This window comes from Dipodomys ordii, unplaced genomic scaffold (genome assembly GCF_000151885.1).
Source record: "Dipodomys ordii isolate 6190 unplaced genomic scaffold, Dord_2.0 Scaffold5, whole genome shotgun sequence".
NCBI lineage: Eukaryota > Metazoa > Chordata > Mammalia > Rodentia > Heteromyidae > Dipodomys > Dipodomys ordii.
In genome coordinates, this window is record NW_012267221.1 from 20,658,091 (window position 1) to 20,674,142 (window position 16,052).

At 36.3% G+C, this 16,052-nt stretch overlaps 1 protein-coding gene across 2 annotated transcripts in view; it reads left to right on the forward strand.

Annotated features, from left to right (window-relative positions):
- The window catches only part of Ubr3 (ubiquitin protein ligase E3 component n-recognin 3 (putative)), a 162,347-nt gene that overhangs the window by 113,009 nt on the left and 33,286 nt on the right, over positions 1-16,052 (forward strand). For both annotated transcript variants that reach the window (XM_013029068.1, XM_013029061.1), the window contains exon 28: positions 9,584-9,669. In XM_013029068.1, the coding sequence (XP_012884522.1) occupies positions 9,584-9,669 (86 nt within the window). The remainder of the gene's footprint in view (positions 1-9,583; positions 9,670-16,052) is intronic.

Genomic DNA, 16,052 nt, shown 5'->3' on the forward strand with positions numbered 1-16,052 from the left:
AGTGTTATCCCTTAGCTTTTTCATTCAAGGCTAGCACTTTACCACTTGAGCCATAATCCACATCTGGCTTTTTGGTGGTTAATGGGAGATAAGAGTCTCATGGACTTTGCTTCCTGGGCTGGCATCAAATAGTGATCTTTAGATTTCAGTTACCTGTGTAACTTAGGATTACAGTTGTGAGCCACCAGCACTTGGCTTATTTCATTCTTGTTTATGGCTAAATTCACAATATTGTGTAGATATGCCTCATTTATCCATTCATCAGTGGATGGATACCTAAGATGATTCTGTAGTTTGAATATTGTAAATAGTGTGGCATATATTACATATGTGTGCAAATATCCTGGGATTTGGACTTATGCCTTATACTCAGTTGGTATGCCTTATCCTCAGTTGGTTTGCTTGCTCTGTTGGCTTTCTACCACTGGAGACACACTTCTAGCCCTGTTTTTTACCAGTATATTTGTAAATGTGGAGTTGATTTGATGGATTTTGGAGAATCATATTTCCTCATTTCTTTTTCTTCATGTCTTGTTTGTGCTTGGTAATTTAAGCTTTATATACAAGTAAAAAGTTTTTTTTAATATTGAAAATGTTCAGGTACACTCAAAGACTCAGTTTTACCTCTAAATCTGAATTTGCTGCAAGATCATGTTAATGTATGTTTTAAGAAATACAGTTTTCTTAAAGCACATGCTTATAATCACAGCACTCAAAAGGCAGAGACAAGAGGATTTTAAAAAAGTTTTCATTGTAAAAATAGTGTAGAGAGGGGTTGCAGTTACATGAGTAAGGTAATGAGTACATTTCTTATCAAGCATTGTTACCGCCTCCTTTGTTTTTCCCCTACCATCCCTTTCCTCCCCAACTCCACCCTCCTCCCCAAGTTGTAAAGTTTGTTTTCAACATAGTGTTTGCACATCTTACTGTTACAATGGGCCAACAAGAGGATTTTGAGTTCATGAATTATTTGCGCTACACAATAAAACTTGACAAGACAAAACACATAACAAGACTAAAACAAAAAAAATTGTTTTTCCAAAAACTATATCTCATCCAACAGGTTTCAATTTCATAAATGTTAGTAATATATGAAAATCCTCTCTAAAGTGGTCAATTAGATAGGATTTTAAATTAACCTTTAAAAGGTTAATTTAACAGCCAGGCGCTGGTGGCTCATGCCTATAATCCTAGCTACTCAGTAGGCTGAGATCTGAGCATCGTGGTTCAAAGGTTCAAAGCTAACCCTGGGCAGGAAAGTCTGGGAGACTCTTTCTCCAACAAACCACTCAGAAGACCAAAAGTGGCGCAGTGGTTCAAAGTGGTAGAACACTAGCCTTGAGCTGAAGAGCTGAGGGACAGTGTTCAGGTCCAGAGTTCAAGCCCTATGACCAGCCCCTCCCCCCCACAAAAATATCAGAAACAGCTGGGTGCCAGTGGTTTACCCCTATAATCCTAGCTACTCATGAGCCTGAGATCTGAGGATCATGGTTCAAAACTAGCTTGGGTAGGAAAGTCTGTAAGACTCTTCTCTCCAGTTAACTGTCAAAAATGCTAGAAGTAGGGCTGTGGGTCAAGTGGTAGAATGCTAGCCTTGAGTAAAAGAAGCTCAGGGACAGTGCCTAGGCCCTGAATTCAAGCCCCAGGAGCTGTCCCGTCCTTCCCCCCAAAATCAGAACAGCTAAGCCTCCATTCTAAAGTTTATATGGTGAAGTCATTTGTATTTCTTAGGTCAGTAGTTCTAACAACATAATCTTGTGTCTTCTCATTTTCTACCGTTCTAGTGTTGGAATGACTTTGATATGTAGTCTCTCAAAAACTAAAGGTGCTTTTTCCATATTCAATTTCAAAAATTGGTCTTAAGGTGTTTCTTGGACAGTATCACCAAATGTCTCTAGTATTTTATACCTGAATGTAATGTCTTTGTAGAAATGATACACTACTGTTTCTTGAAAAGTCTGTCTCACCACGGATTTTTCTGTTTGCTGATTCCTTAGTGTCTCAAGTCTCTTTTCATTGATGTATTCCAATTCATCCATTTGAACCAGTATCTGAATTTCAAAATTCAAATGATCTTCCATCAGTTTGGTGGTCTGAAGTAACTGTTTTCCAGGACTTTTGCAAACATATCAACTGATGCATCAATTGCCTTTTTAAGTTTTTTATTCTCTTGCCGGTCATGGGCTTGAACTCAGAGCCTGGGCACTGTCTCTGAGCTTCCTTTGCTAAAGGCTAGTGCTCTATCACATGAGCCACAGTGCTGATTCCAGCCTTTTCTGAGTAGTTTCTTGGAGATACGCTTTTCACAGATTTTCCTGCCTAGGCTGGCTTTGAACCATGATCCTCAGATCTTAGCTTCCTGAGTGTGAGCCATTGGCACCCCGCTATCAATGGCCTTGTCAGTGTTACCATTCAACCTTGGTACTGAGATCTCCTTTGTTTCCAAGGAGTTAGGTCGCAGCAGCTCACCATGTGGAAGTTTTGCTCACCCAGAGTTGTTCAGTGTTCTGAATGTCCTGAGAGTATGGCTAGGTTGAGGCATTACTTCTCATCACTGGATTAGGATCTGGTTCTATTTACCTTTATGTTCAGTGTACCAAGTCTGCTCCCCAGCTCTCCTCAGATTGAGGTAAACTCTGAGGAACTTTTTTTTTTAATAGAAGGCTTTGTTTTCTTCTTTGAGGCTGCTTTTATTATAGAAGGTTCCCCTTTTTTGTGTGTACTGGGAGCTGCTGTTGGCTACAGGGAGCTTTACAGCTTCGGTGAGATGGGCTAGGTCCTCTCAGTTTGTGATCCCAGGCCACTATTCATACTTCAAAATGATTCCCCAATGCATCAGAGTGTGGCCATACTCTGGTACTCAGTTCTTCACTTGTGGGAGGAGAACAGAAAGAAGTATTCTCTGTGCCTTCTGGTCTCAGTTCTTTCAGACTGACCCTATTCTCTGTGATGAGGATGAGGCTATAGAAGTCTCCTCATTGAGAAGTTTGGATGTGATACCCTCTGACTGGTCCCACCTGCTGCCTCGTGGTTCAGTTTCCTGTGGTGGAAGACCACTTAATTCAGAGGGCTTAAGTTTGGGTCCTTCAGATTGGCTTGGCAGTTTATATACTCTGAGATACTTTGCTCAGTTGTAGGCCTTATTTCTTTCAGTCCCTGCCTCACGATTGTGTCCCTCTTGAGGTTAGGAGACTGGACATCACATGATTTGGAAAGCCTGGGCTCTAATCCATCAAATTCACTTGGTAGGAAAATACACATTGGAATATATTTCCTGGGTGCTGACCTTAGTGTTTCTGGCCTTTCCTAGCAGTTCACCTCCATGTGTGGAGTAGATGCTCTGTCACCTGTTTAATAGAATATAGGCTCACTATTTTCTGAGTAACCATCTAGCAGCAAACATGTGCAGGCAGGAAGGCCCTAGAGGTTGAATATAATGCCAGCTATAGGTTTGATGCTTTGTTTCTGCTTTGAATTTCAAGTGATAGGATTCACCATATAGGTTGGGGCCTTGAACCACTGGGCCTGCTACTACTAGACTTCTCTGCTTGAATTTCTCTGTGAAATCACATCAGACCTATCCCTCTTCTCAACAACCTTTTGTGACCTTTCTCACCCAGTCTTGGAAGGTTGTACCAAAACTCTGAGTCATGACTGATCCTTGTTTTCAAGCCACAGAATATTTCAGTCTCAAACAACAGACTATCTCTCAAGATGATATCTTGCTATAAATTAGTAAAGGGAGCAGTAACATTTCTTTCTTTGCTGTGGCTAGCTTTCTACTCTTGACAAGTCACTGACTCATGATGATTTGTGAAAAGTTGGGCTTATCTTGCAGCTCCAATTATGAGACTGTCACTGGGCTATCTGGTTTACCTTGTTTTCTCACCTTTTTTATGGAGCTAGGGACAAGATTGAAACTATTTGCTACATTCCTCTTGTCTCTTTTCCTTTGTGCTTCTTTACTTCCAATTCCTTTATGATTCACTATCCTCTTTTGCTCTTCAGAATATAGTATGTCCTGTGTTACTTGACACTTACAATTCAGTTAAGTTATAAAACAGAGAATGATATAATCTCAAACTTATTAACTCTTAAATATATAAGTGATGAGACTGTTAGATTTGTTTGTAATTGGTATTGGTAATTTGAGTGAAATGTAGTCCTCTTTTTTCAGAGTTGAATTTCTCTAAGGTGTAAAACTTTTTATTTGCTCTTCAGGGAGCTTAACATTTTTTATATTTGGAAAGAATATTTTGATAAAGTTTTTTTTTTGGTAAGTGCTTGAGGGCTTATTTTTGAATGATATGTCTCGTTCTTGAATTTATAAAATATTTATTGTAATAGATATTAAATTCTAATAAATAAATTTACAGGGCTGCTGGTACTCAGAAATTGCTGAAATATCTATTTTTAAACTATTTCTTTTTGGGTGTGTTTGTTGGGCATTGAACCCAGAGTCTTGTGCATGGTAGGCAAGAGTTATACCACTGAGCTACACATCTGAAGTCCTTGGAATGTCTTTTTAAAGTTAATTTAAAAATTAATCAAAATCACTTTATGTAGATTTAATATATTTCCAAAGTTTCCATTCTTTTTTTTTTTTGTGAATATACTGTAGAGGGGTTACAATTACATGGGCAAGATAATGACTACATTTCTTACCAAGCATTATAGCCTCCTTCTTTGTTTCCCCTTCCCATCCCTTCCTATCCTCTCCTCCCCCCCCCCCCCCCCCCCCCCCCCCCCGCACCAAAGTTGTAAAGTTGGTTTTCAACATAACTTGTACATCTCATTGTTGCAATGGGTCCACCTGTATCCCTATTTAAACGATTTGTTTTTCCCCTCCACAAATTATACTGACATCAAATACAGTGAAAGCAGGGGTTATACTGTCCCTATGGGGGAGGGACATACAAAGCAACAAAGAAATAACCTTATAAATGTGTTAGAAACAATCGCATGAAAGAAAAAAAAACATTTGAATACATATCTTAGAGTTCATTTCCCTAACATCACCTTGACCTTTTCTGCTTTACTCAGACATATACTTGATATTGCAAATAAGGGAAACCATGGGCCAAATGTTTACAAACAAGACCATACTAAAGCTACCAACACAACTATGTTTATTGCAGCATTATTTACCATAGCTAAGATCTGGAACCAACCCAGATGTCTCTCAGCAGATGAATGGATCAAGAAAATGTGGTATATATACACAATGGAATTCTATGCCTCCATCAGAAAGAATGACATTGCCCCATTTGTTGGGAAATGGAAAAGCTTGGATAAAATTATATTAAGTGAAGTAAGCCAGGCCCAAAGAAACATAGGTCCCATGGTTTCCCTTATTTGCAATATCTTTTTTTTTTTTTTTTGCCGGTCATGGGGCTTTAACTCTGGGCCTCAGCTGTCCCTCAGCTCTTCAGCTCAAGGCTAGTGTTCTACCACTTGAGACACTGTACTACTTCCGGTTTTCTGAGCGGTTTATTGGAGATAAGAATCTCATGGACTTTCCTGCCTGGGCTGGGTTGAATTGCCATCCTCAGACCTCAGCCTCCTGAGTAGCTAGGATTACAGGAATGAGCCACTGGTGCCTAGCTTTCCATTATTTTTTTTTAAGTAGAAGTTATTCAAATAGATTATGGAAAGTTGATTATAAGAACTTTTCATTGCTATAATAATTTATTATTTTACTTTTAAAATAATAAATGACATGAAATTCAGTAATTTATTTTTTCAAAGATGTTTGAATTCAGTTATTAATGGTCAAGAAATATTGTTGAGTGTTGGTGGCCCCCACCTACAGTCCTTGCTACTCAAGCCCATCAAATCTCTATTTGAAACCAGCCAGGGCAGAAAAGTCTGTTAGACTGCCTCTATAAAATAACTAGGAAAAAGCAAGTCGTAAGCTGTGGCTCACATAGTAAAGTATCAGCCAAGCAAGCAGGCCCAGCAAGTGTGAGACCCTGAGTTCAAACCTCAGTACTGGAACCAAACAAAACAACAAAAATACCCTCTGCCACCCCAAAAGAAATACTGGTGATAGCACTGGGCATGTATATTATGAGAAAATGGAAATGGAAAAGAATGAAAATGGACAGACATCTTTAAATCACAAGTAGGTTAAACACTCAATAGATGAATCTAACTTCTAAACTTTGTAACCTAATTATAATCAGGATGAAAGGAATACTTGTTTTTTTTTTTAAGATTTTGTTATACTGTCCAGTTCTGGTCTCAAATGCATGAGTTTAAGTAGTCCTTTCACCTCATCCCCTTGAGTAGGTTTTACACGTGGGAGTTATGTCCATGTGTAAATTATGAATCCTTAAAAAAATTTTTTCTTTCCTAAAACAGCTCTCCAACAACCTCCTCTCCCATTTTGTCATGGTTTTAAGGCATCTTAGGGTCAGCAAAAGAAAGGTAAATGATAAAAAAAAAATAAAGAGAATCCTAGAATTGGTTATATTCCAAAATAAAATTTCAATTTCATTAATTTTTAAAAAGCACATTGCTATAGCTATTGTTGAGATTTAGTAGCTATATAATGACATAGTCATTGTTCTATAGGAATTTGAAATTTTGCTGGAGAGCCAAAATTAATAAATATTCTGTATAAATCCATAAAATATATTTTTAAAAGGTTATGTAATGTGCTGTAGAACTTCAAATGTCATCAAAAGGGAAGATAAGCAAACAATATATAAAATGTGTAAAATGCTTCTTTCCTGTCATGGGAAGGCTACTTAGAAGAGGTATGATATGAGCTGTGTGTTTTATGCTTTGGGTTGTGCTTTGGGTAAAGCTCCCCCCCCCCTCCACGCCCCCCCTCCTGAGAAATTGGGTAGATTGTTCAGGAAGTGCTAGGTTTAGGCCATTAATCTAGATTTATTCCTTAGAGATTTTTAGAAAGAGGGCAGACATTGGTTATGCAAACAGAAACTAGAATAAACATAGAATGTTTTTATTTTATTTAAAAACATGGAACGCTTCACGAATTTGCGTGTCATCCTTGCGCAGGGGCCATGCTAATCTTCTCTGTATCGTTCCAATTTTAGTATATGTGTTGCCGAAGCGAACACTAACATAGAATGTTTTTATGTATTCACATCTATCTCTAGGTGCCCAACTACGAGAAACTTTCAGCCATCTTTGTATTATTCTTTTAAGTGTAGAGATTTTTGTTTGTTCCAAAGTAATTTAAATATACTGAGATTAAGAAATACACAAAATGGGCTGTCATTTTTTTTCTAGAACAGAAAGCACTTTTTGCATCATATCTTTGTTTTTGCTTTATCCATTCAGGAAGGCAGAAGCAGAGTATTATGATTTTTTTCAGTAGTGGGGTTGGGTGATAGACTGAGGGTCACTTGGCCCATTTGTATTTTTTACTATACAAGTCTTACAGGGCTAATTACTATGTAAACAAAGCAAAGAAAATGAGCTTCTGATACTGATTTTTTAAACCCTAGTGGTAGTACATGGTAATGCATTAGTTACTTTTAGCTCTTTGGTGAAGAAATTTTGCACAAGAAATTTTCCAACCATAATCTAAAATAAGGCAGAAGTAATAGTTTTATTTCAAGTATCCTTTAAAATGAAATTCCTAGTAATATGTGTGTCATCCTTATGTTTGGTGATTGAATTGTTCTTATATTTTGTTAAAAATTCTTGCAAATAAGGGGAAGTAAAAGTTGACATTGTAGTTCTGACATTCATTTGTACAAATGTTCATGTTTTTGGTTAGCACTTTTAAAAGTACTATCTAGGAAATCTTAGTTTTCATAAAAGAGAATATAGCCATTAATTTTTTTCTACAGATTAGGCAACAGAAGATTTGTGAAAACAAAATGTATTGATCTCATTAATATTCCCTTGATGAAGGAACACATGCTGGTCTCTGCTCGCTTTCTGTCCACTAATATGAAATCCTTGTCCCTGCTTCCTTGCTGGTAGGTTTTTAGAAGTTCAGTGAGCAATGTAAATGGCCTGAAGGGTGGAAAATTCCCTTGTCACACAGATGCCCTTATCAGAAGCAAGCAGATGGAGCTCTAAGCAGGAACATTATCAGTGTTAAATTGCTTTTACTCCCCCTGAGAAGAGAAGATTAAAGTATTCCTTTAGAAATAGGTAGCAAATGTACAGACTTAGGAATACTAATATTTTCAAAAGTAAATATGAAAATATTTCAGGAATGCTTTATTTTCAAAACACATCCAAAACTAGTTTAAAATATGTTTTAAATAAATACGATAGTCTCGAATTTCCTTATAAAGAATACTCTTGAAACTACTGTTTTTGGTTTTGTCAGAGAATTCATGCTATTACTGTTGTTTATTAGCATACATCAGCTATACGAGCACAGATTTCATTGTAACATTGCCTAGCATGTATACAGTCACTCTAATCAGTCCTCTTGCCCCCATCATTCTCCCTTATATGCCTTTGTTTTTTGTTAAAAAGGGGCAGATATCTATCTCAATGTCTATCTCATAACTAGTAACAAATGTGTATCTTGGGCATAAACTAGTTAATTCAGTTTCAGTTGTTAAAAATAATGATATTTTAGTTGATGAAGATGACAGTTTAAATTGTAACAGAATTTTTTATTTGGCACAATAGTTCTTTTACTGTTTTCTTATTAAATATTTAGAGTCCTTATTAGTTTACCTTTTGAAATGTTAATTATTACCATCCTGTAAGTCAATGATTGCAACTTCATACAATCTTAAAATTTCAATCTTTATGAATACTACTGTTTAGCAACTATATTTACATAGTATATTTTAATAAGACTGTAACTGTAGATGTCCATAAAAGAGACTATTAATAATGTATTGTTCATGTCACTTTGATGTTAGTGGTTTTCTTTCTTTTCCTTTTTTTTTTTGCCAGTCCTAGGGCTTGAACTCTGGGCTTGAGTTTAGTCCCTAAGCTTCTTTTGCTCTAGGTGAGTGCTCTACCACTTGAGCCACAACACTACTTTGGGTTTTGTTGGAGTAGTTTATTGGAGATAAGAGTCTCACAGAATTTCCTGCCCAGGCTGGCTTTGAACCACAATCCTTAGATCTTATTTACCCTTCTGAGTAGTTCGGATTATAGGCATGAGCCACCAGTGCCCGGCAGTGGTTTTCTTTCTTAATATTGATTTCCAGTTACTACCTGAGCTCCAATGAGTGGTAACCATTTCTCTGATAGAAAAAAATGATACATCTTTGTGTTTTTATGGCAGTATCTACCAACTCAGTGGCTGACAGTTGAAGTACGTATTCTTTCATCAGATTTATGTGCAGGTTGATGAACTATTCTGTATTTTTAAAAAATAACATAAGGCCTAGTGTTTTGTATCTGCCAAGAGTTGGGACTTTGCTACAATTGCATGGTAATATGAACAAATTTTTGCAGGTATAAATATGAGTAAGGCTGGAAAATTATTCCTCTTATTTCTAAATATCAGGTAAAATAAGATGATTATTGATACTACATAAACTGCTTTTGGTTTAGATATGTTAGTAAAGCAATTTAAAAAGTATTTCTTTAGTCTAACAATAGATATGTTGTAATGTTTTACCTGCAGAACTAATTTGGAACTGGAATTGATTCATCGAGGAGGCAATCTATGTTCAGGTGGTGCAAGCACAGCTGGCAAAAGGTCTTGTTTGAGTAAGTATTAAATAGTGCTAAATTTTAGAAAATTTTTATTCATCTCATTTTGGAAGCATATATAGACAAAATGGTCTTTCAGTGTATTTTCAAATTTTGTTACATAAAGTTTTCATAGCAACATATATTTTAAATGGCTGCACTTATATTTAGAAAAAATGTGATTATTCAGCTCTTTTGTTACAGTGTATTTTGAGGTATAAAAATTTATCAATTTGTTTAAAAGGATATTTACATTGAGTTGATTTAAGGAAAATTTTTTTTATAAAGGTCATTAATATTGCCTACAAATGCCTACTGTATTGATGCTATTAATAAAGATTGTGTTGTGCTTTGATAAGTCTAATTGAAATTCATTAAAATTGTAGGTATTTTTTACATATACTTTATATTATAAAATAAGCACATTTCTTTAAACTGTTTATAAAGTATAGTTTGGAGAGTGTGATTTCTGTAGCAGTGAAAAGAAAGTATTACCTAATTTACCTTAAAATACAAGTAGAACAATGGTTTTCAGTATGTACATCTTTCAACAAATTTTATATATATATATATTTTTATATAGGTAAGTTACCATTGTTGAATCATGACTAAAAAACACATTCCTAAGTATAGATATGAGAAATTTTATGCAGCTAAAAATGAGTACATTTACTTTGCATAGTATCATAGTAAAGTATTTTAATACCTTATTTATAGTTTGAAAATTTATAAAATACTTTCACATAAATGATTTAATCTTTAAAATGACCATGTGAAATAGGTGGAAAATGTCAGAAGTTGCTCTTGAATGTAACTCCTCTGACTCTAAATTCAGTTATATAAGATGTATACCCAGTCTTAAGTGTCCCAAAGGGACAGAACTTTTATGGCCATGAGCTTAGTTAAAGATATTTTACTACATACTGTTCCCTCAGAATAGTTCCATTAATCCTATAACTCCTTTTTTTTGTTGTTGTTGTTGGTTGTGGGGCTTGAACTTTGCGCCTGAGCGCTGTCCCTCAGCTCTTCAGCTCAAGGCGAGCACTTGAGCCACAGCGCCAATTCTGGTTTTCTGGTGGTTAATTGGCATTTCATGGACTTTCCTGCTTGGGCTGTCTTTGAACCATGATCCTCAGATCTCAGCCTCCTGAGTAGCTAGGATTACAGGCATGAACCACCAGCACCTGGATGAATCCTATTATTCTTTTAAGCCATTCCTTCAGACATGTTCTCAAGTCCTTTGGGTGCAAGTTCTAGTTTATTTCTCACCACTTTGCTAGCTGATTCCCTTTGGTTCTGCTGAGAGCTGTTTTTGTGAACTTCTATTTATAGCACTGCTCTTGATTCCTGGATCAAAACTCTAAATTCCTTAACAGGCAATGTTAAGCATTTATTACCTTGATTTAGCAGATAATGCTGCTTCTAGATGATTAGTTTTAAGATAGAAGGTGTGCTGTGCATGGATAACACAATCGGTGATTTGGAAATTTGGGTTCATATCTATCTAACAGAGTCAGTGAGACTTTTGGTAGACATGATATTTCAATAAGACTTCGAAAGATAGGTGAGAGAATTTAAAATTGCCAATTGATATGTATTCAGACAGATGTTATTAGCTTGGTTAGTAACAGATGTAGGTCCAAGCTAATATAAAAAACTTAATACTTTATTAAGCTTATTTTGTTTATTCAAGTGATAGGTTCTGGTGAAGTTAGACATTTTTACGAGTTTTTTGCTATTCTTAACATATTTCTCAAGTAGGAGACTATTGGGTGTAATAACCACTGGGTGTTATTAATATTGGAGCATAATATGAAAATATTTATTTATGTTGGTCATAGGCTTGAACTCTGGGCCTGGGCACTGACCCTCAGCAATTCAGCTCCAGGTTAGTGCTCAACCACTTAAGCCACAGTGCCACTTCTGGTTTTCTATTGGCTAATTGGAGATGAGTCTCATGGACTTTGGCTGGCTTTGAACCATAGTCCTCAGATCTCAGCCTCCTGAATAGCTAGGATTACAGGTGTGAGACACTGGCGCCTGGCTGAAAATATTTATTTTTAAATAAAGCATCTTTTCATATCTTCAAGTCTGAGATTTTCTACTTACTGTTATTTAAGAACTCAAAATATGCCTCTAAGATAAACACTATGATGTTGGTGATTATTGTTTTTGTGCTGGTGCTGGGGCTTAAACTCATAGCCTGGTGTTGTCCCTGAGTATTTTTTGCTTAAGTCTAGAACTCTACCACTTGAGCCACAGCAGCTCCACTTCCAGCTTTTTAGTAGTTAATTGGAGATAAGAGTCTCAATAGGGGCGCCGGTGGCTCACGCCTGTTATCCTGGTTACTCCGAGGATCACAGTTCAAAGCCAGCCCGGGCAAGAAAGTCCTTGAAACTCTTATCTCCAATAAACCACCAGAAAACCGGAAGTGTTCTGTAGCTCAAGTGGTAGAGTGCTAGACTTGAGCTGAACAGCTGAGAGACAGCACTCAGGCCCAGAGTTCAAGCCCCACAACCGACCAAAAAAAAAAAAGAGTCTCATAGATTTTCCTGCCTGGGCTGGCTTTGAACACTTGCTCCTCAGAGCTCAGCCTCCTGAGTCATTATGATTACAGGCATGAACCACCAGCATCTGGCTTAAAGTATGAACTTTTTTTGGGGCGGGAGGGAATCAGTCATGGGGCCTTAACTCTGGGCCTGGGCACTGTCCCTCAGCTTTTCAGCTCAAAGCTAGTGCTCTACCACTTGAACCACAGCACCACTTCCGGCTTTTTCTGCTTATGTGGTGCTGAGGAATTGAACCCAGGGCCTCATGCATGCAAGGTAAATATTGTACCACTGAATCACCTTCCCAGCCCAAGAATGAACTTTTGATAAATATAGAACTATAGAAAAATTATTTTGGTATTAATCTCTCTTTTGATAAGGTTGCAAAAGATGTTATTGAATAAATGATGAATTTTCCAAGAATCACCATTAAGTAGTTGGCCTGTAACAGCTAGCACTAAAATGATGAATTCTTTGCATAGATTAAGTCATGAATTTTGTTTTTTGTTTTTCATTGTTGTTACTACATGAAAGGAAAATTTGGTCATCAAATTACTATGATTTACTGATGCCAATATTAGTATCTGTGAAAATTGAAGCAATCAGGAAACAGTGGCCTTATTTGCTGGAAGTTGGATGCATAGCAAGCCGGAGAGAACACAGCATTAGAAACAGGAAAATACTAAAGACAGCCAGAAAGAACAGTGGTTTGGTGTTGGAAGATCTGGTCTCTATATCTATTTGTTGGACTTTAGGAAAGTCATCTTTTTTACCTTATTGGAGAAGTAGATATAATGATACCTATTTTGACCTTCTTTTATATTCATCATATTTTATGTAAAGCTTAAATAGTATTAGATTATGGGGAGTAAAGATTGTTTATTTATTTATTTTTGTCGGTCATGGGGCCTGAGCTCTGGGCCTCGACACTATCCCTCAGCTCTTCAGCTCAAGGTTAGCGCTCTACCACTTGAGCCATAGCACCACTTCTGGCTTTTTCTGCTTATGTGGTGCTGAGGAATTGAACCCAAAGCCTCATGCATGCAAGACAAGCACTCTACCACTGAATCACCTTCCATGCTTGTTATATATAATATGTTAGTAGATAATAATTATTAACCTTGTTCATTAACCCTTTAAAATTCTACCATAACTGCCAATTTATACTCCTGCCCTTTCTTGTCTGGTGTGATTAGGAACAGGACAGGGAAAGGTGAGTTAGCTCTTGTTATCAACTGTCTGTCTCTCTCTTTTTCTTTTAAATTACAGATAATACTAAGAATAGGTAATCGTGATTAGGGACACATGACCAGTTCAGGACTTCCTAGCTTCTACCAGACAGTGGTACTTCTTGTATATATAAGTTAACTTAGTAATGTCATTTCCAACTCTTTTTATGAATTAAATCAAATTTAGCAATTTTAAAATGTTACCCTAAAAAAGGAGCTAATTACTTATTTTGCTTTTGTCTTTAAAATATTAATAGTTTTCTTGATATAATTACTTTTTAGTTTTTTGGCCTTGATATAAGCTCTTTCCTTCTGTATGTCTAAGGTATTAGGGATTTTGTATAAGTGTAAAAAAAAGTTTTAATAGTTACCTGGTTTTCTATTGAAGTTATTTGCATTTCAATATTCTTTTCTTGTTTTTTAGTATTGTTTTAAAAAGGTAGACTATACCATATCAGTTGTGATATTATTTAGTTCTAGTTGAAGTCAATATTGAAGTCTCTTGTGATAAAGTGTAGCTTTTAGGATATGACCCAGGGTTATAAATGTCAATTTTCATAGGAATGGGAAGAGTTATGTATGTGTGGTTTGTTAAGAAAATAAAATTTGTGCTTTCAATCATAAAGATCCTAAGAAAAAGTTGGGAGAAATAACTAGGAAGTAGCAAATGATCCTATTTTTCATTTATACCTTTTTATATGTTGAATTCTTAACGATATAGGTTAAGAAAATAGAATAATTAGCATTATTTCTGTGATGACTATCCTGGTTTCAATGTAAAATAGGTTAATGTAATGGGAACTTCCAAGCTTTTTTTTCTTTTTAAAAGTATTTTTTTATTACAAAGATACTGTACAAAGGGATTACAGTTACATGAGTATGGTAATGAGTGAGTACATTTCCTATCAAGCATTGTTACTTCCTCCTTTGTTTTTCCCCTACCATCCCTCCAAGCTTTTGATTAATCAGGAAGAATATGATAATTGTTTTATTCTTGAAAATGATATTATAAAGATCTTTTTGATCCTGTTAGCACTGCAAAAGAATGCAAAACTTCCCTCTCTTGCAACAAGAGATAATGTTTTTCTACTGGAAGAGATTAGCCTTTTAAAGACTTTCAGGTTTTAGTCTTTAAATCCTTTTTTTGAGGTGATAAACTTTGTACTTAGTAAATAAAGTTTCTTATGTGTGATTGAACTGAAATAAAATAACCATTACTATTGTGTCTCTCATCATGTAGCCCCTTTGCTAAAACTTGCCTTGTTCTCCATATAATCTATGGAACTTGGTTACTGTGTAGAAGAAATGAAAGTTGATTAATATGCATATTTAAAAAATGAGAAAGTGGGGGTGGCGGAGAGGATTGGGTGGGAGGCGGGGGAAGGATGTTAATGGATGGGAAAGGGAAACAAAAGAGGAAGCTACAATGCTTGATAAGAAATGTACTCATTATCTTGCCCATGAAATTGTAACCCCTCTGTACATTATTTTTACAATAAAAAATAAAAATAAATGAGAAAGAGTCAGATGCTGGTAGCTCATACTTGTATTTCTAGCTACTCAGGAGGTTGATATACAGAGTATCTTGGTTTCCAGGCAGCCTAGGCAGAAAAGTCTGTAAGACTCTATCTTCAAAATAACTAGCCAAAAGCTAGTTGGAGATATGGCTCAATTGGTTAAGCACCAGTCAAACAATTGATATCAGATATCAAATCCTAGAACTGGCAAAAAAGAAGAAAGAAGACTGGAAGGTAGAGGTAGAAATAATATCTACCTATTACTCAATTGAGATAATGCAAAGTGGCTATTAACATAGCCTTTGGAATGTAGTAAGTAACCAAGTATTAGTCATTTAACAAGCTGAAAAAATTTAGCATAGGATTTAAGTTCTGCAGTTACTCATAAATAAGAGGTAAAATAGGAGAGATCAGATTTTAAAATGTGGGGCTGGAGGTGTGACTTGGTAAAGCACCAGCCAATGAGCTAAGTGTCAGGTACCAAGTTTGAGATCCAGTCTCACAACAACAGAGCAGGTTTAAAAATATATTTTTTTCCTGTGGTACCCCTTAGAAAGAATGGTCTTTCCTGCCCTGAGAGGGAATAGAACTCTGGGCCTCATTCTTACTTGTAGAAATACTCTACTACTGGAGCTGTTCCTAAGGTCCTTTTGCGTTTTAGTTTGATTTTTAGAAATCTCTCCCCTACCATTGCCTTCCAGGTAACTGAAATGTTAGATGTGTACCATATACTGGCTTGTTTTGGAGATAGGGTATCCCCAACCTTTGCCTAAACCTTGATTCTGCCATCTGTGCCTCCTGAGTAAACTGGGATTACCTACCTGACCCTTTGCTCATATTCTGGCTTTTTGTTAAGACAATGGTTTCCTCAAATTACTGTATTTACCTCCCCAAGAGCTATATTGATGGATCTGGGTTAAATTAATCATAAAGAAGATTTAATAAGTCATTTGCTCAGTGAAATAAAATTTGGTTTAGTTTTTTTTTTTTTTGGGTCCAGTTGTGGGGCCTAAACTCTGGGCCTGGGCACTGTCCCTCAGCTCTTCAGCTCAAGGCTAGCGCTCTACCGCTTGAGCCACAGTGCCACTTCTGGCTTTTTTCTTTTT